This window comes from Stomoxys calcitrans, chromosome 5 (genome assembly GCF_963082655.1).
Source record: "Stomoxys calcitrans chromosome 5, idStoCalc2.1, whole genome shotgun sequence".
Classification (NCBI taxonomy): domain Eukaryota; kingdom Metazoa; phylum Arthropoda; class Insecta; order Diptera; family Muscidae; genus Stomoxys; species Stomoxys calcitrans.
The window spans coordinates 10216077-10243648 of record NC_081556.1 but is presented as its reverse complement, the minus strand read 5'-3'; the positions used below and the strand labels follow the sequence as shown (position 1 = coordinate 10243648).

Here is a 27572-nt window from a genome sequence, read left to right as displayed (position 1 = left end):
GGTGGTTTTCCCCTCCTAATGCTGGCAACATTTGTGAGGTACTATGCCATGTAAAACTTCTTTCCAAGGAGGTGTCGCACTGCGGCACGCCGTTCGGACACGGCTATAAAAAGGAGGCCCCTTATCATTGAGCTTAAACTTGAATCGGACTGCACTCATTGATATGTGAGAAGTTTGCCCCTGTTCCTTAGTGGAATGTTCATGGGCAAAATTTGCATATATTAATAAAAAAGGATTAGAAAGGTATTTGTTTTTTTTTTCTAATTGGAATAGAAAAGCAAGGTGCTGTGAAAGGTATATTTGTACTGTATACCCAATTCATGTAGGAAGTTTTACTCACAATATTACCAATTGGAACAAGATAATCAGGAAACCATTTCCACTTAAACCAACAAAAAAACAAGAGATTTTCACTTTCAAGAGCAGGTGGTTGTACCTGTCTAACTTACTACTCGCACAAGTTATTATACGTCATTACTATACTTTGTTACTAATCAAGCTAAAAACAATATGGTACCGCTGCTCCTCTTTAAAAAAAAACTGGCAACACTGCAGCATTAAACTAAAGCGTACATTTGCAGCGAGTCATAGTACAGTCAAGTCAAAGTTTCAAGTTTTTGTGGGGAATTTGTCTGGTGGAAGTTGTTAAGTTGTGTAAGAAATTTATCTGAAAAGTGAAGAGGAAAATTTAAAGTTGTTTAAGTAAAGGATTTGCAAATCCATTGTGTAAAATACCAAGCAGGTAAGCAATATATTGAATACCAATTTTTTAACATTTACTAAGAAGCGAGAATGAAAAGCGTCGGTCACTAGTGAAAATGTATTCACTAAATGGATCTTCTTGCTTTTGCACATAAAATAAGCATACACAATCTTAAATTATTGAAAATTTTTGAAAAGAGAAAAACAATACTAAATTTCTTTGCTAAAATGAAGATAATTATTGTAGGTTTTTGGGGTTATTTCTAAAAAATAAATTTGCAAAAAATGTGGTCATTTACCCTTTGCCAAGTGACGCTAGCCAATTGCCAGCCATATTGATTTTTTTGTGTTTCAACCGGTTTAACACATTCTTGCTTTTTCAATAACGACAGAATCATTAATCAATCAAATTAAGCGGTTTTTTTTGTATCTTCAGGAATTGTTGAAAAATAAATACCGGCTTATAGTGATTTTGCCTATAAGTTGATCCTAAAAATATCTAAATTTTTTCTCCCTCAAACAATTTAATCTTCCAATATTTTTTTTTTTTCAAGAGTATTGGTTTCCATTTGTATGGGTGTTTCTCTTTGCTTTCAGTGTTAGTTTTTTTGGCGCCATTTTTTTCTCCTTTGGCATTCTCTTAAAAGAGTGTATTATCTGTGAAAGAGATAGAACCAAAGAGATAATATATTATGGTACTGTACACAAAGTGTTTGAACGTGAACACACGAATGGGCGCTTTTTATTAAACATAATTTGGTAGTTTTGTTGCTAGCAATATATGCAAGACAAATTATTCTATCTATTGCAGTTTATTTAGTTGCAATATAAATAAAAATTGATTCTTTTTTTTACCCTAAGGTTGAGATTGATTCTTTTTTTTTTACCCTAAGGTTGAGATGTTTACTTAGAGTATGTTCTCGAAATTTTAATGAAATATCTTATTCCATAGGAGTAATTTTAGAAAAAATAAAAATTGTTTTTATTTAAACTGTTTTGAATGACATTTAAAAAAGATAGACTAGATAGGTTCAACGGTAGGATTTAGAAGTCATATTCGTTCTCCTGTTCTTGTGGTATCTCACAATAGACGAAAACGTCTAAGTGGGTTTGATGGCACTGCCATTTAAACCTAACCTAACATATACTCGTACTTCTAGTCCAAATCAATAGGCCATAAATGTAATACAACAAGACACTTAAATGGTTTTCAGAAATCTCACTCAAAGTTATCTACAAAATTCTACAATTAACAATTGAACAACTACAACTAATTACAATTACTTGAAGTGCAATTTGTATACCAGCGACATGTCTCTATTATTTTGCTTATTCAGCTAACTCAGTACTACTTCAACGGAATGTGTTCACTTTTTCTTCGTAACCATTTTTATTTTCTAATGCTTTTTGAAAGCTTTTCGGGTCATTCGAAGTCAGTACTACTTAATCCTGGTCTTTTCAGCAATCTCTCGAGTTATCTGACGATTTGCATTGACCGAAGACCATGCCACATTGGCTTCAAGAGCCTTTCCCGCAATAAGTGCATCCCCAAAATCAAAATTGCTGTGACAACCTGTTTCAAACCAAACTTTGCATTGGCTTTCGGTCATGCATTCCCGTGCACATACTAAAGTTTTATTTTTTTTATTTTACCCTTTAACTACCAATTTTTTAGCACTTGTAACACTAAAGCCCTTTGGTTCAAAGTTGGTTGCGAACGACCCAATAAAAACCCCCCTCAAATCTGTTTGGCGATTCATTTTGGGAAATTCACTTAAATCGGGAATCTTTTGGGATTGTTCCAAAAAAGATACTTACAATACTGTACCCCAAGACTCAATTTATATAAAAGATTTTGTGGCAAAAATACTTGCAGATTTCATAAGTAGCACATTTCCTCATAATTATGAAACAATTTTGGTGAAATCATGTAATCATTGAGATTTTTGTAGTGTTTCGAAAAAGTGTTTTCAATTGAAAAACGAAAGTAGTGCCAACTTTAATCGTGCTTTTACTTTTTATATTTCCCGTTTCAATGGTCTCCGAGTTAAACCTTGCTAAAGTTAATGTCGCCGTTATTTTTCATTCTTTTATCCCCAGGAGTCGATTTATAAATTTGGTCGAACATGCTCTATTGTTCAGCTAAGATAAAGCGTACAGTATAGCTGAGATAAAGCTGTTAAATTGTAAGTGCAGATGACGATTTTGATTAACATTACGCCTCTTAAAATTTAACCAAACTTTAGTTGTTGTAGTAGCAGTGTGTGGTACACTGAAGCGGTAGCCCTTGCCGATGAAGGAATTCATCGGGTCTCAATCCGGTACATACAACCGGCTGCCATGGGATTGCCAACCAAAAAAGAGTATGTTCTCGAAACTTTATTTATGTAGGGTAGTTACATTTGAGGGGCTGATGTTAATTTGGAAATCGGCCAATTGCAATTTCTGAAATGGTTTGCGATCCTGCAAAGCAAACTATGTAGTATAAATGAAATTAAATGCCATCGGATCAAAGACCAGATGGAGTCCTTCATCATCAAGGGCATGTCCGCCTATGACGCTGAACGCCTGGGTTCGAATCCTGGCGAGACCATGAGAAAAAAATTTCAGCGGTGGTTTTCCCCTCCTATGCTAGCAACATTTGTGAGGTACTATGCCATGTAACACTTCTCTCCAAAGAGGTGTCGCACTGCGGCACGCCGTTCGGACTCGGCTATAAAAAGGAGGCCCCTTATCATTGAGCTTTAAACTTGAATCGGACTGCACTCATTGATATGTGAGAAGTTTGCCCTTATTCCTTAGTGGAATGTTGATGCGCAAAATTCGCAATTCGCACTAGAAGATGATTAATTTCGATAAAATTAATCCAAGAAACCTTTTTTTCCCAAACTGGTAAAAGTAAACTTTATAAAGTAAAAAGGCATTGCATTAATAATAATTAATATGAACAACTGAAAATGGTACACAAGACCAAAAGAAGCGCGTTCCAATGCGTTGTACTAGAGGGTTGTTAACTATTGTCTTGGCCACAATTTTTGTTTTTTGTTAGAATTGAATCGAAAATCTCAATGGTTTGGCAGTTATGGGAGAAAATATCAAAAAAAAGGTGATTTTTCTACATATTCGACTTTTGACGAAACTTTTTCCTTAGTAATAAGTTCAGAGAAATAGTAGCCCGAGACAGATACAAATTTATTCTTGAAAATAAGTCAAAATTTCAAATTCAAAAAAAAAAAAAAAAAAAAAAAAAAAAAAAAAAAAAAAAAAAAAAAATCTGAGAAAAAACTGCGAGTAAAAATCTGGAAGAAACAAGTTCAGAAAAATAGCCCGAGACAATAGCTGCAACCAGCGTTACCGTTGTGCCACTTTAGTATCAAATTTGACACTTTTTTGATACTTGATACTAAATGCCATACTTTTAGCATTTTTGGGCCACTTTTCCATCTATTTGTGCTACTTGTTCTAAAATACAACTATGAAGCGATTATCTATTGTTTGTCGTCCAACTGATGAATTGTCGAAAAATTTAAAATTTTTGAACTGAACGAGAGTAACAGGACAAAACAAAAAAAGTTTGTTTAATATATCTCTTAAGTATTTAAATACCCACCACAGCAAATCGTTAAAACATTTATTCTAAATCCTACATGTTCTGTAGATCGTAGATCGATTTTGTGAAGTCAATTCGTCCGCCCAAATTTGAATTTGGTTTTTGGTCCCAAAAAATCTTGGCCGAAAACCTAGGATTGATTTACGGAGCAGAGAATCTAAGATTCGGATTGTACGAATTTATCTTTTATACACCTTTTTATGTTGTTCATAAAAAAACTTTTTTTTTTTTATTTTTGTTTTTTATAAAAAATATTTTGCCAAATTTTGAACCAATTTCAACAAGTTTTTTATATTATTTTTGTAAAAAGCAAACGGTTTAATGTTCGCTTTTGTTTTTTCCACATTTTTTTCTACTTTTCAAAAAAAAATTCCACTTTTTATTACAAATGACACTTTTTTTGCCACTATTTGAAAATTTCCAATGCTAACGCTGGCTACAACTTTATTCTTGAAAATAAGTCAAAATTTTCAATAGTTTACGAAATATAAGTCCAATAAAATTTGCATATTTTCCAAAAATATTAAATCTGAGAAAAACTGCAATTAAAAATCTGTTAGCTTGATTTTCACCGTAGAAGTATGATCTAACGCCCCTTATGATGTTCAAATAATCCCAGCCTTATGTACAGATTTTTAAGAACTTCAGTTGAGATAAAGAGGTACTTTCCCATGTTAGTGGGGGAAAATGTTAAGTCCTTTACCAACTGAGCGAGCTATAAACTCGATTTTCGTATTTTAAGTACATACTTTAAGTGACTTTGTGAAATGAAAAATATTGCAAGTTTTAATAAAAAATATAACGTTGCTTCTATTACTAAAGGTAAGTTCAATTTAAATTAATGTTTTTAAAATCGACTTTTTGTTTGTTTTATTTTCATTTCGACTTTCTGTACTCCATTTATCTCATCAATTTAAACCATCTTACTTAATTTTTTCATTTCCATAATCCATACATAAATCTCATACAACTAATATAATGAGGGGTATTATAAATATCAGCCGATAACAAAGACATTTGGTATAAGGAACCGTTAGAAAGCTTTAGGGAATTTCTTCCGTGAAATCATTGGCCCTTTTAGACGGCACATCATGATCGTACTCATCGTGTGTACGTGTTGATTATAGCTTTTACCAAAACCGGTACATCGATTTTTTCTTTTCTTTTCTTTGATTTTATTTAATTTTTCATACTTCTTTTATAACTTTATTTGGCACAGAACGTGTTTTTCAATATCTGTTAACTAATGATTACACATTTCTTTGTAAACGGTAATCGATAGACGCCATTCATCGAATCATCAAATGTTTTTGATTTTTCAGCCATTATTGATGGTTGTGTACATATGATGCGCATACACCTTTGTTTTCACCAATTCTATTACAATGACCATACATCAGATGTGCCATGTAAACTCTGCATTAAAATTGATTTGTTCCTTCAAATACAAATTAAATCATTTAAGCAAATATTTGCATTTTTCATGAGGATTTCTCCTCTATCTATCTTTGTCATTGTATAAAATAGGCAAATAACAAAGGAAGAATAGCTTTTTAAAAATTGCACCCGCCATGAACCTAAACTCTTGTATTTCTAACATAACCTTGAACTAAATTTGTTGGGTATTGCACAGACTGTCCTTTAGTTTTCGGTGAATAGAAGATTTACTACATGACATTGAAAAATTGTGCATGTATGTATTTGTTTCCCACAGAGAGCCGCCACCGCCGAGCTGTTTAGCAGTAAATAAATAAGTGCCAAAGTCAAACGTCGCTGCTCAATTGAATGCGCTTCATTTATCCATTTTGTTGTGATCCATAGATTCCTACAACCGCTAAACGAGCCGAAGAACAAAACTACACACTATTTCATTTTACCTATAACAAAGACGACTAAAAAAAATAAAAAAGGTGCTGTTGTTGTTGCTGACGCTATACGTATGCAGTGCAGCAGGCATGAGAACACATTTCAGGGCACCGACCGTTAGCTAGAGAGCTCTACAAAATTTAAGGAAAATACTTATTGGCGCGAAAATGTACATTATTGTTTTTTTTTTTGTGGTTGTTGCAATATGATGGGAGAGTGATTTCGTCTTCATGCACTTAAAAACAAAACTTCAAAGATGTTTGCTTACTGCTGTGAAACTGACAAAAAGGCAGCTAAAATGCCGCCATTTCTAAACTCTCCCGCTCGCTGCCTTCTCTCTTTGGAATGTTTTGGTTTTCCGTTTGTTTTGTTTTTTAAATTCTGTTTGTTATTTATTCTTTCGGCGAATTGCTGCATGCATCAACCAGCTATAAATGGGTACATTTTCAATATGGTGCTGCCAGTCCTTACAAAAATTGAAGGAAAACCTACTTACAAAATGCAGTCTCATTTTTAATGGGCCAGCGATCCATTCGCTATATCACAACCAACGAGTAGATAAGGGCATTTATAAGTCTAAACACTGCTCTTTGGATTATAAAGCCATGGCGCTATTTTCTCTCTTATTTTTGAAAACTAAATAAAACACATATAAGCTATAAAACCAAGCAAAACTTTTCTCTTAAGAGAACAAAAACTCTTCTCTGGTATGAATGCAATGCGCGCCTTCAGAAAGAGTTTCTGAGTTTCTGCTTATATTCCCAGCAGTATCATATACACATATAACGACGACAAGCTGGTCTTCTTTGCTGGTGCTGTACTTTATAATGTGTTTTGTGTGTGCTGTGCTGCTCTTTACTCTATACACATTCCATGTATTTAGTACCTACCTACCAACGCGAGCGATTCTCTGGTGTGCTGGTATACTGGCTCGGATTCGGATTCTTGTGTTTACTGTGGCTGGCATTATGGCACAGGGTAAAACGCACACAATGTATGGGATTCACACAGCAGCCCATAGTCATTATTATCCATACACTAGCCAGCCAGCCATTGCACAACATTTTTATATTTCCTAATTGATAGCTAAACGACATACAGGCAGCCAAGCAAGCAGACAGGCACATAAGCAGCATCTGCTGTTTTTAGGGTTTTTGGTTATTGCCTGTATTTGCTTCAACCTCTCCTCTGTTAGGTAGAGTAGTTAAAAATACTTCACACAATTCTGTTATACTTTCCTTACCATTGCGCCGCTGTTTTAACCACCATTTCGTCGATGACAATGTGTTCTTTCATTCTATGGCTGTGTTTAGCTTAGCCAGTCTCACACCTAATCCTTGAGCCTTTCACTCTACAGTACAGTTAAAGTTCAGGATCTCAAGACAACAGTTCTACAAGAAATTGTGATTGGCAAATATAAGCACTGTTGAACATTTTTAATAAATCTTTGAAATTGTTTGAAAGTTTGTTTTGCAAACGAACAACTTTGAAAAAGTGAGTGTAAATTTGGTTAATTATTTATGATAATTGTAACTCTTTAAAAAGTGTAGTCAATATGACAATTAAAAAATGTTTGTAAACATTTTTTTGGCGCCCCCTGCATTCGAAAATTACATTGAGAAAAGCATAAAATTTTCCAAAGAGGTTTTGTGTTAACATTCTTTACTTTTACTTTCATTGGCTATGACAACATTTGTTCCACTAGCCGAACTTAGAAAAGCGTGTTAACATTTCAAAGTTATTTGTTAATTTTGTGTTTGCGCAAAATTTGCAATGCAGCTTAAGATAGCGAATGTGACCACAGTAATAACAAATATTTGCAAAAAAGCACAAATTCATACTTCCCATTCCTTGCATTATTTGCTATTTCATTATACCTAGCTCCATTTTAATCATGTTTTGAATCCCCATTTTTTCAAGTTTTATTTTTTTATCTTTTTAATTTGTTTTAATTTTCTTTTTTACTATCTCTGCTTCAATCTTCTTTTCTAGCTAATTTCAAAATTCTTGAGTATCCTTAAAACTTATTAATACACCAACACCACCCCCATCCTCCCCAATCACTACACCACTAACAACAACAAAAATGGGTGACAAGCCAAAACGTCCTTTGTCCGGTTACATGATCTGGTTAAACTCTGTCCGTGAACAAATCAAAAAGGACAATCCTGGTATTAAAGTAACTGAAATCGCCAAGAAAGGCGGTGAAATGTGGCGTGCCATGAAGGATAAATCTGTAAGTTGTTAAAAAAAACGTTGTTTTTATATCAAAATAGCTTAGTAAAAATGTCAATTCATTTATTAAAGGAATGGGAGGCAAAGGCTGCCAAAGCCAAAGAAAACTATGAAGACGCTGTCAAAGATTTCGAAGCTAATGGTGGCAGTAGCGCGAATGGTTCAGCCAAAAAACGGGGTAAGGCTGGTAAAAAACCAGCGAAAAAGAGCAAAAAGGCAGACTCCGATGATGAGGAAGAAGAGGAAAGCGAATAAATAAATTAGTCCAAATAGTGTTCTCCTACTATAAGTAAGCCGCCGCTGAAGCCCCAGCCATTGTTAAGTGTATTTGTAATTAACTTCAACATAACAATACCGCCCATCATCACAACCAACTATTTTAAGGAGAGAAACCACATTACAATTGATTTTTTTTTAAAGCATGTGTGCAGTTTCAAAAAAAGGGAACCTAACAAAATCCTCTTAATATTATACTGAATTTAAAAAAATTTAACTTTTAAAGGATTACTCAAAATAAGCAAAAATAAAAATCTTAATGTCTTGATGTGTACAAAGATTGTTTTCTCCAGCATCCACTGGCATCAACTTAATAGCAAAACTCACAAATGTGCAAAATATTGTATTGTATATTGGGCAAAACAATTGTTTCATGGTTTCTTCTTTCTTTGCATCATCGTTTGTACAAATATAAAAGTATTTTAAATTTAATTAATAAAAACAACAAATAAATAAAACAAAACCAAACTTAAAAAAAGAAATTTTTAATTTTAGTTTTTTCAAGTTTTTAACCAATTGTTATAATACAATTATAAAATTTGTTAATTTTAGAAAGGTTTGTAGAGTCTGTGTATAACGTTTTAGCAAACAGAGAGTAATATAATGTTTTTACTCTCTTAAATAAATGCAGCAAATGTTGTCATAGAGACAAACACGAATACATAAATACGCGCAAACAGCTGATTTTTGTTTACACAATTACCTTGGTATAAACTTAAGCAATTGCATTAGTCGCAATGCTTAATAGTTATAGGTATGAGTGTCTGTATGAAACTGTTTTGTTGAAATTCACTTGCAATCTTAAATTCCTTAAAGACGTACTATTATTCCAGATATTAAAAGCTTAAGACATCATGGAAGCACTTCTTCTAAAAACAAATTGTAATTAACACAAACAAAAAGCCAACATTACTACTTTGTGTTCAAAAACTTTGGGTTTTATTTAAGAATTCTTATGATGAAAGTTGATGAACATTTAAACACTCCATTTGCATTATTATAACAAATTGTTTAAGGAAAGAAAGGGAAAGTCAATCCACACAGATTAATTAGCAAAATGGCAAGACAGATTAAGGCTCTATTACACCGCCATGCAGTTGTCTTGTGACATGTCAAATTTAGCACATGTTAAGTTGTACATGCCGTGTGATACAAATAAAACAAACATATGAATATCACTTTTCAAAATAGCACATCTATTTTTTTTTTTTTTTTTTCATTTAGAGCGTGCTTTATTCCATATGACAAAAGCATAAAGAAATCAGCTGTTTTTGTTGTCAGTCGAATAAAAGCAACCGCAAATTAAATTGTTTTCTCGAATTTTTGATTTGATCAGCTTTCTCACAACTATAACAATTTTAACGTATAAAAAAATGAGCTTTTGCTAAAATTTTTAGGTTATGTCATACGAAAATAACGCACAGATGTGATAGCAAAAATAACGAATCGTATTTAAATTGACAATTTTGACAAACATTTTCAATTACATGTGAATACAAAAAGTGAATACTACATGCCGTGTAATAGCGCCTTTAGTTTTTGCTAACGTTTCAGTGACGGGATTTTTTTTTATTTTAGTTTCTTTTCTTTTTTTAATAAAATGAAACTTCACTCGTGAAGGCGATGAATACCACACACATACCGGAGCACAGAGTTCCTGGCGCTCATAGCCATTCCCTACTGGGAGGATCTTTGCCTCCTGATAATGTGGTGGTCCACATGACATGAGAACTGCGGAAAAAACCCGTTGCAGTACGTATGACAGTGTTAGGACAGATCTGAATGTTCTTTCACGGCTTGTCGCTCAGTTGGCGGGTCCACCCCGGCGCTGCATAATTTATTATTGGCCAGCTAATAGCTTTGTACATATGTAGTAAACAAGGTTTCTTTGTCAGCACCTCAAGTGCTGGCGGCTTGAAGACCTTGCGCGGAAGATCTATTAAGGCTGTCAAAGGCGACACTAAGTATTTAGTGGTCGCAATTCTCGCGCCTTCAACTATCACATGACAGTCTGGGGGTATGTAATATAGAAGAGGTAGAGGTTAAACAGTGCTGTAGGTTTCACGGTGCCTTGGCGAACTTATTGTTTCACTTTAAATTCCATAAACGATTGGCTACCGCACACAGATAATTTATAATCTAACGTTTTAGGGCTGTCTAGCGATGAGCTCAAAAAGCGTGGCATGATAGATCGAGAGAGATCGAGTTTTTCATTTTTTTGGATAATGTAGTTGTTGCCATATTTTCTTGTGGGGGTGGCGCTCCTCTTCAACCTCCTGTAGGTGAGCAAGCTCGTTCGCCGCAGGAACAGAGTGCATCATAGGCGCTCAGCATTTGTGCAAGAGCCGGTGCCGCCCGGCCTCTCACTGATACTCGGCTCGATTCCGCTGATTGTCCGCGACTGCCATAGCAGTTACTCCGTGTAGAGCATTCCCCTATCGGCAACCAGTGGATGCGCCCGATAGCTCGCAGCTTAGCTTCTCGTGTGACAGCAACACAATAGATCGAACCTCAGTGTTCCAGCCTGTGTTGTGCTCACAGCTATGCTGCGCCGGGTTGTGTTGTTGTTGTTGTAGCAGTTTGTTGTGTTCTATTTTTCGTCTGCTTGATTCTGTTGAGTGTCAAGATCCAGGAACTCTGCGATTAAGATGGGGTGCGTTCAGAGGGATCTGGGTCTGAGTCGAGCGGGTCTCTGGCTAGGCAGTTAAACGGGTGTCGTGTGGTCCCTGGTCACAATCGGGACATACATCCTGCACGTTGGAATCAATTTTTGCTCTGTAGGAATTGAGGGGTCCTACAACTGTACGTGTTTGCCCCAATGATATTCATTGATAGTAGTGATAGAGAGATTAAAATGTGCGGAATAAAAAAAACGAGAATTCCCGATAAAAACTTTAGTCATAAATTTTAAACCCTGTTATTAGTTTTTTGTTTTTTTTTTTCCAAAATAATCCCAAAATGTGGAAGGTATACAAAACAAGACACAATTTATCGCACTAGGTTTATATTATATAGTCATAATATGACAGTTTTGGCTAAAATAATTAATAACTTGTTTACATGTTTTTCATTTCCAAATGTAAAGTGTAAGTCTAAGTTAAAGTGGTAAACTGTAAGTGTAGCTCATTTATCAGTTAATTTCTAATAGCAGTCTACACAAGAGAATCCTACTTAAAGAAAATTTTTCACCCTATTTATAACTAAACAGGACAAAAACGTATTTACGTCTTTTTATTCATGATTTCATAAAAAAAATTGCCAACTCCAGATGCCTCTATACAACGCCAAAACAATAAAAATTATTATCGAATTAATTTAATTTTCAATGAACTACCTACTAGTTGGTTATTCATAATGACATTTCGGTTACAAGGGTGCAACTAACTTTTGTGATTCAGTGTAGGTACACATACAAACTTCCAGTTTACATAAAATTTTTTTTTTTTGAAACAAGAAATGAAAATCACCGTTAAAATATTATGAATGCTTGGTAAAAATTATACAATAGTATGAAGCTAGATAGAATTTGCTTTCTTCGTTTAAATATTAGGTACAGCGGTCAAAAAAAGTATTCATCATTCAATGTTTTTTTTTTAATAAGTCTACAAAAGACAATTGAAATAAAAACATATTAAACTAATGATGCAGTAGTGCTTGTGTGATATATATGTACACAATTTCATTGTTTTTAAAGAAAAAAATAGTATTTATTGGAACAAAAAGGGCCATTTTACAGCTGAACACAAAAAATTAAACAAAAAAAGTATTCATCATTGCAAAAAAACAAAAAAATAAATAACATAATTTAAAAAAATTAATACTTTGTTATTCGACCACCGCGTCTTATAACTTCTTTTAAACGGTTTGACATCGATTGGACTAATTTAGCGGTTATATTTTGGTCTATATTAGTCCATTCCTCCATTATCACCTGTTGCATTTGACTCTTGCTCGAAAAATTGCGCGTTCTCAATTTGCGTTCGAGATGTTCCCAAAGATGTTCAATTGGGTTCAAGTCGGGACTTTGAGGAGGAGTTTTAATGACTTTGGGGCAGTTATACAGCATCCACATCTTGGTATTTAAAGCAGAATGTTTGGGGTCATTATCTTGATAATATTGAAAGTTATTACCAAGCCCAAGTTTTACAGCACTATCTTTTAAATTCCTCTTTAAAATGTCAATGTAATACTTATGATCCATTACTCCATTAATAATTTCAAGATTTCCCGCTCCTGAAGCCGCCATACACCCCCAAACCATTAAACCACCTCCACCATGTTTTACAGTAGCAACTGTGTTTCGTTCTTCAAGCTCTGTATTTGGTTTTCTGTACACTATGACCTTTCCATCGCACCCAAAAAGATTAAACTTGCTCTCGTCTGCAAAAATGACTGTTTTCCAAAATGATTCGGGCTGTTTTACATACATTTTTGCGAAGTTTAGCCTTTTCACTCGGTTTATTTTATTTATAAAGGGCTTCTTACGTGCAGTTCTTCCTCTGTAACTATGCCTTTTGAGTGTATTTCGAATTGTTTGTGTAGTAACTTCCTTCCATAAATATTCCATAGTGTTTTTACGAAGAATGGTCGCATTTGTCTTCGGAGTTTTCTGAACTTGCCGCACTAGCCAACGCACATCTCCAACTGAAAGTGCTTTTGGTCGACCAGATCTTGGTTTATTGTCAACAGTTTTCGTTTCTGTCCACTTTCTGATGATGGATTGTATAGTAGATCGTGGTCTATTTAATATTTCATTGATAGTTTTTTGAGTTAAACCATTCCTGTGGTGTTTTATTATCAAAACTTTTACCTCATCAGAAACCTCGTTTTGCTTACGACCCATTTTGACAAAAACTATATTTTCAATGAAATTAAATATTTGCTGTCAAGGGCAAAGCCTCCTTTACTAAATAAAACAGAAAAGGGGGATTCCCAAATAATATTTGAATTTGACTTTGATGATAGCACATCAATGATGAATACTTTTTTTGTTCTGTTTTTGGTGTTATTATATAAAATTGCATTTTTTGCGCTAATTAAATTTATTTTTTGAATTTATTTTAAAACATATTACGAAAAATAAACTATTGCATAAAACTGCATTATTTGTTTACTTTAAATTTTCTTCAATTACCCAAAATAAGTGAATTTATTATCAATTTTGCTAATGATGAATACTTTTTTTGACCGCTGTATGCATGGGGCTTATTTATATTCGCGCTTGCATATGTAGGTTCGCACATACATACATACATGGGATATAGCCCGACCAGAGATTTAGAATAAATAATGTCTGACGTTCGCTCAGTTACAGTTTCAACAAAAGGTATCAATATTTTTTTTTTTGGTTTAGTCTCTTTCATCTTTCTCTTTAATCTTCTACGCACATAACTGTGACACAGATTTGGGTACAAAAACTCATGCTGCTGTGTGTTATGGTTATCTGTAAAATTTGACAATTTATAAGACCTAATTTTACCGCCTCTTATAACAGAATTGTGTGAAGTATTTTTAACTACTCTACCTAACAGAGGAGAGGTTGAAGCAAATACAGGCAAATAACCAAAAACCCTAAAAACAGCAGATACTGCTTATGTGCCTGTCTGCTTGCTTGGCTGCCTGTATGTCGTTTAGCTATCAATTAGGAAATATAAAAATGTTGTGCAATGGCTGGCTGGTGTATGGATAATAATGACTATGGGCTGCTGTGTGAATCCCATACATTGTGTGCGTTTTACCCTGTGCCATAATGTCAGCCACAATAAACACAAGAATCCGAATCCGAGCCAGTATACCAGCACACCAGAGAATCGCTCGCTTTGGTAGGTAGGTACTAAATACATGGAGTGTGTATAGAGTAAAGAGCAGCACAGCACACACAAAACACATTATAAAGTACAGCACCAGCAAAGAAGACCAGCTTGTCGTCGTTATATGTGTATATGATACTGCTGGGAATATAAGCAGAAACTCAGAAACTCTTTCTGAAGGCGCGCATTGCATTCATACCAGAGAAGAGTTTTTGTTCTCTTAAGAGAAAAGTTTTGCTTGGTTTTATAGCTTATATGTGTTTTATTTAGTTTTCAAAAATAAGAGAGAAAATAGCGCCATGGCTTTATAATCCAAAGAGCAGTGTTTAGACGTATAAATGCCCTTATCTACTCGTTGGTTGTGATATAGCGAATGGATCGCTGGCCCATTAAAAATGAGACTGCATTTTGTAAGTAGGTTTTCCTTCAATTTTTGTAAGGACTGGCAGCACCATATTGAAAATGTACCCATTTATAGCTGGTTGATGCATGCAGAAATTCGCCGAAAGAATAAATAACAAACAGAATTTAAAAAACAAAACAAACGGAAAACCAAAACATTCCAAAGAGAGAAGGCAGCGAGCGGGAGAGTTCAGAAATGGCGGCATTTTAGCTGCCTTTTTGTCAGTTTCACAGCAGTAAGCAAACATCTTTGAAGTTTTGTTTTTAAGTGCATGCAGACGAAATCACTCTCCCATCATATTGCAACAACCGCAAAAAAAAACAATAATGTACATTTTCGCGCCAATAAGTATTTTCCTTAAATTTTGTAGAGCTCTCTAGCTAACGGTCGGTGCCCTGCTGCACTGCATACGTATAGCGTCAGCAACAACAACAACAGCACCTTTTTTATTTTTCTTAGTCGTCTTTGTTATAGGTAAAGTGAAATAGTGTGGAGTAGTCTGCATCGTTTGAAACTTAACGAATGTTACAATTTATTCTTAAAACTCTCCTAACAATAAGAGAAGTATAGTAGTATGACCGCTGCTTGGCTGCATATGAAAATAATTTTATCTTTATCTCTCTTCCATCCATTCATCCAGCCATTGACGCCGCACACACACACACATAAAGGGTGATTTTTTTGAGGTTAGGATTTTCATGCATTAGTATTTGACAGATCACGTGGGATTTCAGACATGGTGTCAAAGAGAGAGATGCTTAGTATGCTTTGACATTTCATCATGAATAGACTTACTAACGAGCAACGCTTGCAAATCATTGAATTTTATTACCAAAATCAGTGTTCGGTTCGAAATGTGTTTCGCGCTTTACGTCCGATTTATGGTCTACATAATCGACCAAGTGAGCAAACAATTAATGCGATTGTGACCAAGTTTCGCACTCAGTTTACTTTATTGGACATTGAACCAACCACACAAATGCGTACAGGGCGTACAGAAGAGAATATTGCGTCTGTTTCTGAGAGTGTTGCTGAAGACCGTGAAATGTCGATTCGTCGCCGTTCGCAGCAATTGGGTTTGTCTTATTCGACCACATGGAAGATTTTACGCAAAGATCTTGGTGTAAAACCGTATAAAAAAAACCGTGGCAGTAGCGCGAATGGTTCAGCCAAAAAACGGGGTAAGGCTGGTAAAAAACCAGCGAAAAAGAACAAAAAGGCAGACTCCGATGATGAGGAAGAAGAGGAAAGCGAATAAATAAATTAGTCCAAATAGTGTTCCCCTACTATAAGTAAGCCGCCGCTGAAGCCCCAGCCATTGTTAAGTGTATTTGTAATTAACTTCAACATAACAATACCGCCCATCATCACAACCAACTATTTTAAGGAGAGAAACCACATTACAATTGATTTTTTTTTAAAGCATGTGTTCAGTTTCAAAAAAAAAAGGGAACCTAACAAAATCCTCTTAATATTATACTGAATTTAAAAAAATTTAACTTTTAAAGGATTACTCAAAATAAGCAAAAATAAAAATCTTAATGTCTTGATGTGTACAAAGATTGTTTTCTCCAGCATCCACTCGCATCAACTTAATAGCAAAACTCACAAATGTCCAAAATATTGTATTGTATATTGGGCAAAACAATTGTTTCATGGTTTCTTCTTTCTTTGCATCATCGTTTGTACATATATAAAAGTATTTTAAATTTAATTAATAAAAACAACAAATAAATAAAACAAAACCAAACTTAAAAAAAGAAATTTTTAATTTTAGTTTTTTCAAGTTTTTAACCAATTGTTATACTACAATTATAAAATTTGTTAATTTTAGAAAGGTTTGTAGAGTCTGTGTATAACGTTTTAGCAAACAGAGAGTAATATAATGTTTTTACTCTCTTAAATAAATGCAGCAAATGTTGTCATAGAGACAAACACGAATACATAAATACGCGCAAACAGCTGATTTTTGTTTACACAATTACCTTGGTATAAACTTAAGCAATTGCATTAGTCGCAATGCTTAATAGTTATAGGTATGAGTGTCTGTATGAAACTGTTTTGTTGAAATTCACTTGCAATCTTAAATTCCTTAAAGACGTACTATTATTCCAGATATTAAAAGCTTAAGACATCATGGAAGCACTTCTTCTAAAAACAAATTGTAATTAACACAAACAAAAAGCCAACATTACTACTTTGTGTTCAAAAACTTTGGGTTTTATTTAAGAATTCTTATGATGAAAGTTGATGAACATTTAAACACTCCATTTGCATTATTATAACAAATTGTTTAAGGAAAGAAAGGGAAAGTCAATCCACACAGATTAATTAGCAAAATGGCAAGACAGATTAAGGCTCTATTACACCGCCATGCAGTTGTCTTGTGACATGTCAAATTTAGCACATGTTAAGTTGTACATGCCGTGTGATACAAATAAAACAAACATATGAATATCACTTTTCAAAATAGCACATCTATTTTTTTTTTTTTTTCATTTAGAGCGTGCTTTATTCCATATGACAAAAGCATAAAGAAATCAGCTGTCTTTGTTGTCAGTCGAATAAAAGCAACCGCAAATTAAATTGTTTTCTCGAATTTTTGATTTGATCAGCTTTCTCACAACTATAACAATTTTAACGTATAAAAAAATGAGCTTTTGCTAAAATTTTTAGGTTATGTCATACGAAAATAACGCACAGATGTGATAGCAAAAATAACGAATCGTATGTAAATTGACAATTTTGACAAACATTTTCAATTACATGTGAATACAAAAAGTGAATACTACATGCCGTGTAATAGCGCCTTTAGTTTTTGCTAACGTTTCAGTGACGGGATTTTTTTTTATTTTAGTTTCTTTTCTTTTTTTAATAAAATGAAACTTCACTCGTGAAGGCGATGAATACCACACACATACCGGAGCACAGAGTTCCTGGCGCTCATAGCCATTCCCTACTGGGAGGATCTTTGCCTCCTGATAATGTGGTGGGCCACATGACATGAGAACTGCGGAAAAAACCCGTTGCAGTACGTATGACAGTGTTAGGACAGATCTGAATGTTCTTTCACGGCTTGTCGCTCAGTCTGCGGGTCCACCCCGGCGCTGCATAATTTATTATTGGCCAGCTAATAGCTTTGTACATATGTAGTAAACAAGGTTTCTTTGTCAGCACCTCAAGTGCTGGCGGCTTGAAGACCTTGCGCGGAAGATCTATTAAGGCTGTCAAAGGCGACACTAAGTATTTAGTGGTCGCAATTCTCGCGCCTTCAACTATCACATGACAGTCTGGGGGTATGTAATATAGAAGAGGTAGAGGTTAAACAGTGCTGTAGGTTTCACGGTGCCTTGGCGAACTTATTGTTTCACTTTAAATTCCATAAACGATTGGCTACCGCACACAGATAATTTATAATCTAACGTTTTAGGGCTGTCTAGCGATGAGCTCAAAAAGCGTGGCATGATAGATCGAGAGAGATCGAGTTTTTCATTTTTTTGGATAATGTAGTTGTTGCCATATTTTCTTGTGGGGGTGGCGCTCCTCTTCAACCTCCTGTAGGTGAGCAAGCTCGTTCGCCGCAGGAACAGAGTGCATCATAGGCGCTCAGCATTTGTGCAAGAGCCGGTGCCGCCCGGCCTCTCACTGATACTCGGCTCGATTCCGCTGATTGTCCGCGACTGCCATAGCAGTTACTCCGTGTAGAGCATTCCCCTATCGGCAACCAGTGGATGCGCCCGATAGCTCGCAGCTTAGCTTCTCGTGTGACAGCAACACAATAGATCGAACCTCAGTGTTCCAGCCTGTGTTGTGCTCACAGCTATGCTGCGCCGGGTTGTGTTGTTGTTGTTGTAGCAGTTTGTTGTGTTCTATTTTTCGTCTGCTTGATTCTGTTGAGTGTCAAGATCCAGGAACTCTGCGATTAAGATGGGGTGCGTTCAGAGGGATCTGGGTCTGAGTCGAGCGGGTCTCTGGCTAGGCAGTTAAACGGGTGTCGTGTGGTCCCTGGTCACAAGCGGGACATACACCCTGCACGTTGGAATCAATTTTTGCTCTGTAGGAATTGAGGGGTCCTACAACTGTACGTGTTTGCCCCAATGATATTCATTGATAGTAGTGATAGAGAGATTAAAATGTGCGGAATAAAAAAAACGAGAATTCCCGATAAAAACTTTAGTCATAAATTTTAAACCCTGTTATTAGTTTTTTGTTTTTTTTTCCAAAATAATCCCAAAATGTGGAAGGTATACAAAACAAGACACAATTTATCGCACTAGGTTTATATTATATAGTCATAATATGACAGTTTTGGCTAAAATAATTAATAACTTGTTTACATGTTTTTCATTTCCAAATGTAAATGTAAGTCTAAGTTAAAGTAGTAAACTGTAAGTGTAGCTCATTTATCAGTTAATTTCTAATAGCAGTCTACACAAGAGAATCCTACTTAAAGAAAATTTTTCACCCTATTTATAACTAAACAGGACAAAAACGTATTTACGTCTTTTTATTCATGATTTCATAAAAAAAATTGCCAACTCCAGATGCCTCTATACAACGCCAAAACAATAAAAATTATTATCGAATTAATTTAATTTTCAATGAACTACCTACTAGTTGGTTATTCATAATGACATTTCGGTTACAAGGGTGCAACTAACTTTTGTGATTCAGTGTAGGTACACATACAAACTTCCAGTTTACATAATTTTTTTTTTTTTTTGAAACAAGAAATGAAAATCACCGTTAAAATATTATGAATGCTTGGTAAAAATTATACAATAGCATGAAGCTAGATAGAATTTGCTTTCTTCGTTTAAATATTAGGTATGCATGGGGCTTATTTATATTCGCGCTTGCATATGTAGGTTCGCACATACAGCGGTCAAAAAAAGTATTCATCATTCAATGTTTTTTTTTTTAATAAGTCTACAAAAGACAATTGGAATAAAAACATATTAAACTAATGATGCAGTAGTGCTTGTGTGATATATATGTACACAATTTCATTGTTTTTAAAGAAAAAAATAGTATTTATTGGAACAAAAAGGGCCATTTTACAGCTGAACACAAAAAATTAAACAAAAAAAGTATTCATCATTGCAAAAAAACAAAAAAATAAATAACATAATTTAAAAAAATTAATACTTTGTTATTCGACCACCGCGTCTTATAACTTCTTTTAAACGGCTTGACATCGATTGGACTAATTTAGCGGTTATATTTTGGTCTATATTAGTCCATTCCTCCATTATCACCTGTTGCATTTGACTCTTGCTCGAAAAATTGCGCGTTCTCAATTTGCGTTCGAGATGTTCCCAAAGATGTTCAATTGGGTTCAAGTCGGGACTTTGAGGAGGAGTTTTAATGACTTTGGGGCAGTTATACAGCATCCACATCTTGGTATTTAAAGCAGAATGTTTGGGGTCATTATCTTGATAATATTGAAAGTTATTACCAAGCCCAAGTTTTACAGCACTATCTTTTAAATTCCTCTTTAAAATGTCAATGTAATACTTATGATCCATTACTCCATTAATAATTTCAAGATTTCCCGCTCCTGAAGCCGCCATACACCCCCAAACCATTAAACCACCTCCACCATGTTTTACAGTAGCAACTGTGTTTCGTTCTTCAAGCTCTGTATTTGGTTTTCTGTACACTATGACCTTTCCATCGCACCCAAAAAGATTAAACTTGCTCTCGTCTGCAAAAATTACTGTTTTCCAAAATGATTCGGGCTGTTTTACATACATTTTTGCGAAGTTTAGCCTTTTCACTCGGTTTATTTTATTTATAAAGGGCTTCTTACGTGCAGTTCTTCCTCTGTAACTATGCCTTTTGAGTGTATTTCGAATTGTTTGTGTAGTAACTTCCTTCCCTAAATATTCCATAGTGTTTTTACGAAGAATGGTCGCATTTGTCTTCAGAGTTTTCTGAACTTGCCGCACTAGCCAACGCGCATCTCCAACTGAAAGTGCTTTTGGTCGACCAGATCTTGGTTTATTGTCAACAGTTTTCGTTTCTGTCCACTTTCTGATGATGGATTGTATAGTAGATCGTGGTCTATTTAATATTTCACTGATAGTTTTTTGAGTTAAACCATTCCTGTGGTGTTTTATTATCAAAACTTTTACCTCATCAGAAACCTCGTTTTGCTTACGACCCATTTTGACAAAAACTATATTTTCAATGAAATTAAATATTTGCTGTCAAGGGCAAAGCCTCCTTTACTAAATAAAACAGAAAAGGGGGATTCCCAAATAATATTTGAATTTGACTTTGATGATAGCACATCAATGATGAATACTTTTTTTGTTCTGTTTTTGGTGTTATTATATAAAAATTGCATTTTTTGCGCTAATTAAATTTATTTTTTGAATTTATTTTAAAACATATTACGAAAAATAAACTATTGCATAAAACTGCATTATTTGTTTACTTTAAATTTTCTTCAATTACCCAAAATAAGTGAATTTATTATCAATTTTGCTAATGATGAATACTTTTTTTGACCGCTGTACATACATACATGGGATATAGCCTGACCAGAGATTTAGAATAAATAATGTCTGACGTTCGCTCAGTTACAGTTTCAACAAAAGGTATCAATATTTTTTTTTTTTTGTTTAGTCTCTTTCATCTTTCTCTTTAATCTTCTACGCACATAACTGTGACACAGATTTGGGTACAAAAACTCATGCTGCTGTGTGTTATGGTTATCTGTAAAATTTGACAATTTATAAGACCTAATTTTACCGCCTCTTATATGTGTGTGTGTGTGCGGCGTCAATGGCTGGATGAATGGATGGAAGAGAGATAAAGATAAAATTATTTTCATATGCAGCCAAGCAGCGGTCATACTACTATACTTCTCTTATTGTTAGGAGAGTTTTAAGAATAAATTGTAACATTCGTTAAGTTTCAAACGATGCAGACTACTCCACGAGTTAGTTGTAAAGCACCAGGCCCCTGTCCGAGGTACTTTTTGTCTGTCCCTTCCTAATTGGGCTGCTCTGTTGGCAGAGATACATGACGTTAATGTCGACAACAACGTCATACATGACAGAGGTGGTGACACAAAGCAAAAATTTCTTTCAAACTCTGCTTGAGCCATAGGGCAGAGAAAAACAAACAAACATCGCAACATAAACACACATTTTTGATTAAAAATGCTGATGTTGTGAGACTCGTCGAATGTGAATGGCTGCCCCTAGCTGGGCTGGCTGTGACTTGTCTGCTTGCTTGCTTGCCTGCTTTTTCCTTCGTTTACTATATGGCTAGTTTGGTTCACACAGACGGGCTGCTGGCCTGCCTGCCTCGTTGTACTCGCTACTTTGTATATACAACTCAAATGCCTCCACCGCCGCTTTGTGTTATGTATATGGGTTTCTTCAACCATCCAGCCATACATTACGTTGCCTGCCTGCCTGCTTGTTTAACCACCATTGTGTTTTTCGGCTTGGTTTGCCTTCTTAATAGTTGCTGCTGCAGCGCTGCCTCTACCGCTATGGTTGATGATGACTGGCGGCCCCTGAATGAATGTATATGGCGCAGCCAAATACACACAACTTTCATATTGTGTGTGTACTCCAATCCACAGCCATCAACTCTACTACAAAGGTTGTTCAGTTTGCATGACTCGCACCTAAACGTGAACAGTTCACTCTGCAGTACAGTTGAAGTTAAGGATCTCAAGGAAACAGTTCTACCAAAAGATTTTGCTTAGCAATTTAGAATTGTTGAAATAAAAAAAAAAAAGTAATAAAAAAACATTAATATCCCCTGCTGGAATTGTTTAAAAGTGTTCAATCAACTAAACAACTTTGAAAGAGTGAGTGCAAATTAATTATAATTCTCTTGAAATTAAAGAACCAAATATAATTAACAATATTCTTAAAATGTTCGTGTTTAAAACGATAATACGTGAAAAAAAAACTTGCTGACACATAAATGTTTACAACTGAAAAGTGAATATTTTGTTATAAATTATGGTGGGAAAATCATATACACTAATTCTGTTGTTTTTTTTTTAAATATTTTTCCGTATCGTATTGTTTCTTTGTATTTCTGAACATGTTTTAAAAATTGTCCAACGTTTTGTTTGTTACAATATTTTTATATAAAATTTAGACTAATGGCAAAAAAATTAAACATTATATGAAGAAAAGCAAATAATTCAAATTCACATTTTTTCCTTCAAGTGTCAAAAAAACTACTCTTCTGAGATTAAACTCATTCTCTTTATACAAAAATAAAGTCTCTTGAGGGTTTCTGAAAAAGGCGCGAATTTCGTGTTCTCTTCATTCGTTAATGGCGTTTTTTTACACAAAATTCAATATCGAACGGGGACGGCAACAATGAACAAAAATTCAATGCGACGCAAACTAATAGAAAATATTACAAAATTAAAATTTCTTTGAAATTTTTTTTTATTTGTTATGTACAACATTTTATGAGAATAGTATGTGTGTGTGTGTGTGTATATAACATATCAGCATTTCATTTCATCCACGTTGCTGAACTCCAACAAAACTGTTTGTTAGATTTGGCGTTAACCGAGCAAAGAGTACAATACAAAGAGCAGAACTGTACAGCAGCAATTCAAAGGCAAAAGCGCGTAACAAACAAAGTTTACACAAAGCGTCATCGATACAGTTGAAAGCGATTGTACGCGTTTACTTGCTTTTTCACAATGGCGGAATAAATATTTTTGGAGTTTCATTAAATAAAAATTCAGCCAAAAATTTTAGAAAAAGATAAAGAGTATAATAAAAAAAGGGAGTTTAAGCACGAAAATATGAAATTTTAACAAGCTATTCTCAGTTTACATAGTTAGTCTCTTCTGCTTTGAGTCTCTTTTTTTTGTAGATCCATAGCTAAAAAGAGAAATATTAAAATTGCTTGACAGCTTTGTGCCAGTACTGTACAAGAGAAATTGAATATAGAAGATAATTATCAGATACATAATGGCTATCATGCATTATTATATAGTAGAGCGTTGTACAGGTTAAACGTAGATCACGCAGGCAAAATATCACCAAATTTGCCACTACATGCATTCAGTGTATAGGAAGGACTGTGTAGTTGTGTATTGTCTTTGGCAGTGGCAAGCCTTCTTTGTTTTTGTAGTTTGGCACGTTAAAATGCGCGCCAAATTTTTGTTTCATCAAAAATGTTGTGTATATCATTTTTATAACGAGCGCAAACTATAGTTAGTTGTCGTGTTTGTGGGCTTACGATTTGTTTTAATTTCTATCTTTTTAAGTAGGATATTTAATCAAATTTTTATTTTTTTTTTATTATAAATATTAGCAGTATTGCTTGCCTGTAGCCGTTATAACCCACAATTCTTTAGAATATGCTCTCTGAGATACATTTTTCTCTTTATCTGAATGCTCTTTGATCAGAAGCAAATGAAAACATGTAAAGGGGCGATTGTAACAAATATAAGGGCAATAATCACTTTATTGGGAGCACCTCCGATTTTGGTGAAATTTGGTGTAAACACGAATCTAAAGCAAGTTTTTGGGATGATGGCCCCTGGACCCCCTAGGGTCAAAAAAAAACCCCCCCACCACGATGGGAAGTTGTTCAACCTAGGCAACATGGATGGCAATCGAAAAAAAATTTAACCAGTAGATTACAAGTATGCCCAACAAAATGGCACATAGGACACGAGAAAGGCCTATGGAGCCATTTGATGAGCTGGAGCCCACTGCTGCGCAGAGGTTGCATATTCCCCTAAACCGCCGAACGTCTGCTTTCAAAATCCATCGTGAACGTAAAAAAAAATTTCAGCGGTGGTTATCCCCTTAAAAATGCTGGCGACATTTGTAAGGTTTCCAGGAGCCGTTATTTCCGCATACGTGATCGAGTGCGCTTTCGTATCGGATGAAATTTCATCTGGCGTTTAAATGGAATGATTGTACCACTCGTATATCAATGTTGATGACCAAAATTTTATAAAAAAATGTTCGATTATTATTATCGTATTATATTTCAATCAACTTGTAGAACATTCTGCAATGATGTTTGCAGAATATACTAAAGATCTGGAATCGAATTGCCGCAAACGTGATCGAGTGCGCTTTCGTATCGAATGCAATTTCATCTCGTATTTAATGAAAGTTTTACCACTTTTGTACACATTTTAATTTTTTTTTTCATAGATTATAACCAATCTAAATATTCTTCCCTGTTCAAAATTTCAAAAAATGTAGTTCAATAAAATGCATAATTCACAATAAATGGAATGATTTTAATCGTTCACGTATGCGGTAATTCGGCCCCTAGTGGCCTAGAGTATTGACTAACGAGCAATTTCGAGAAAAAGACGCCGAAGACAACATCAATTCCCAAATAAAAAGAATGAATCACAGCAGCGCCTGCGGCACACACTAGGAATGCCATACAGTGAGATAAAGGCTTTATGGCATGTAGTTCTCTTATGACATGTCAAATTTAGCACATGTCTTGTGATACAAACGAAACTAACATATGAAAGAAAATCACTTTTCAAAATAGCACATTAATATTTCCAATTACAACCTGCACTCTATTTCTTCTGACAAAAGCATAAAGAAATCAGCTGTTTTGTTAGTCGAATGAAAGGAACCCCAAAATAAATTTCTTTCACAAATTTATGATTTAATCAGCTTTATCACAACTTTAATCATTAGTACGCATAACAAAATCAACTTTTGCTCAAATTTTTAGGTTATGTCACACGAAAATAACATAGGTGTGATAGCAAAAATGATGAATCGTATGTAATTGACAATTTTGACAAACATTTTCAATTGCACATGTGTACATACAAAAAGTGACATGTCATAAGACAACTACATGCCGTGTAATAGCGACTTAAGTTAGGTTAGGATTCAGTGGCAGTCTACTATCAGACTCACTTAGACGTTCTAGTTCCCACCGTTGAACCAACCAGATCGAATTAAAAAGCCCAATAACTTGCGAATGTTCACATCCGCTAAATCAAACAAAAAGGTATGAGAACCTAAATGAGAAATTGCGACTTATATGCACGACTACGATTTTTTCTATTTAATGGTGTAAAAAAACAATTTTTTTTCTTTATTTTTAGCTCTTTCAAAGGACATCAATTACCAATTTAGTAAAGGTTATATAAATACCAATCAGCAAATATGACTGAGAAACCAAAACGTCCTCTCTCTGCCTACTTCATCTGGCTTAGTTCAGCCCGCGAACAGATCAAACGTGAAAATCCCGGCATTAAAGTAACAGAAATCGCCAAAAAGGGTGGTGAAATATGGCGTGCAATGAAAGACAAATCTGTAAGTATTATAATAAAAAATACATAATGCACTTGTCCATTTGATTGATTTGCTATTTTTTTTTTCTCATTCAAAGGAGTGGGAAGCTAAAGCTGTTAAGGCTAAGGAAGATTATGAAACTGCAGTGAGACAATTTGAAGCAAATGGTGGCTCAACAGCGAATGGTGCCGGCAAGAAACGCGGAAAGGCAGGCAAACAACCGGCGAAAAGAAGCAAGAAGGCAGATTCAGAAGAGGAGGATGAAAGCGAATAAACTACTAACTTAACTTTTCTATTAAGTAAAACCAACAACAACAGCAGCAGCAGCAACAACAACAACCAGTCATATTATTTGATATGAAATCTAAACTTCTACAAAGGCTCTAAATGCCACAGCCAGCCAGCCACTCAATAACAACAACAATATTTTTGTATTTTTTTTTTTTTTTTGACAATGTGTTAGAATTGACTTTAAGGCCTAGGTTTTGTTTGTGTTGTTGTATGTAATGACGATGAATTTCAGACGATTTTTAAACTATACAAATTTTTATGCAACAAATCGCTAACACATGGCAAAATCCAAAACAAGACACTGTAAAGGACATACTTACATACAAACAAACAAATAAATCTCTTCTTTATTATGCCTAATTTTAAGATATGTACGTACTCTTAGAAAACTAGCAACTAACCATTAATAGTTTTTGAAATGTTTAAATGTAAAAAAAAATAATGATGGTTGTTTTCCGCCAACATCATATGCCCATACTACCTGCCGCACAACATGTACCACACACTACACAAAAAATAAACAAACAAAATACATACACAAAATGTAAAACAAATGCATACATAGAAACAAGCTTGTGTATATGGTGTGTGTGTGTAAGTGTGAGTGTTTGGGTGCGCAAGTGATGTGTTGGGACAAGAAGAAAATAAGTGAAGAAATTAATCTTAATTTTTAATAATTTAAACGTAAAACGAGAAACAAAACAAAATATATTTAAAAACTTATAAACAACAAAAAATGAAACTTGCAAAAGTACCTATGTATGTATTCTTTGGAAACATTTTACAATTGGAATGGAATGTTTTTAGTTTTTCTTCTTTTTCTTCATCCCCTGAAAGTTATGGGAAAGAGGGGGAGTCATAAACAGATGAGTTAGGGGGGGGAGTAGTAGTATGCATACACCATACCCCCACCATTTCTATTCCCTAATTGAATTGAACCAATATATATTCCACCGCGCTAACTAAGAAGAGAACGACTACGCAAATAAAATAGAAGACTGCTGCTTGTTTTTAAAATTATATTTAAAAACCTTTTTTGTATAGAAAAAGAAATAAAGATAAAAAAGAAAGTTGTGTATAACTCTTGT

General features: G+C 34.6%; 2 protein-coding genes across 3 annotated transcripts; both read left to right on the top strand.

Moving 5' to 3' along the window:
* Window positions 1-651: 651 nt before the first annotated feature.
* LOC106081240 (high mobility group protein D) lies at window positions 652-27238 on the top strand. 2 transcript variants are annotated; one of them, XM_013243069.2, is made up of 3 exons: window positions 652-742; window positions 26004-26214; window positions 26291-27238. In XM_013243069.2, the coding sequence occupies exons 2-3, from the start codon at window positions 26065-26067 to the stop codon at window positions 26465-26467; spliced, it is 327 nt and encodes a 108-aa protein (XP_013098523.2). In that variant the 5' UTR covers window positions 652-742; window positions 26004-26064; the 3' UTR covers window positions 26468-27238. The 2 variants fall into 2 exon arrangements, with proteins under 2 accessions (XP_013098523.2, XP_013098524.2); XM_013243070.2 differs by lacking the exon at window positions 652-742 and adding an exon at window positions 22555-22736.
* On the top strand, window positions 653-9164 carry LOC106081239 (high mobility group protein D). Its single transcript, XM_013243068.2, has 3 exons — window positions 653-742; window positions 8171-8414; window positions 8486-9164. Exons 2-3 carry the CDS (start codon window positions 8265-8267, stop codon window positions 8666-8668), a joined length of 333 nt encoding a protein of 110 aa, XP_013098522.2. The 5' UTR covers window positions 653-742; window positions 8171-8264; the 3' UTR covers window positions 8669-9164.
* Window positions 27239-27572: the final 334 nt, after the last annotated feature.

Excerpts from the sequence above, each read along its gene's own strand:
- LOC106081239 (XM_013243068.2), top strand. The coding sequence starts at position 8,265 with ATGGGTGACAAGCCAAAACGTCCTTTGTCCGGTTACATGATCTGGTTA. Across the intron at positions 8,415-8,485 it reads GTGCCATGAAGGATAAATCT|GAATGGGAGGCAAAGGCTGC; the intron begins GTAAGTTGTTAA and ends CATTTATTAAAG.
- LOC106081240 (XM_013243069.2), top strand. The coding sequence starts at position 26,065 with ATGACTGAGAAACCAAAACGTCCTCTCTCTGCCTACTTCATCTGGCTT. Across the intron at positions 26,215-26,290 it reads GTGCAATGAAAGACAAATCT|GAGTGGGAAGCTAAAGCTGT; the intron begins GTAAGTATTATA and ends TCTCATTCAAAG.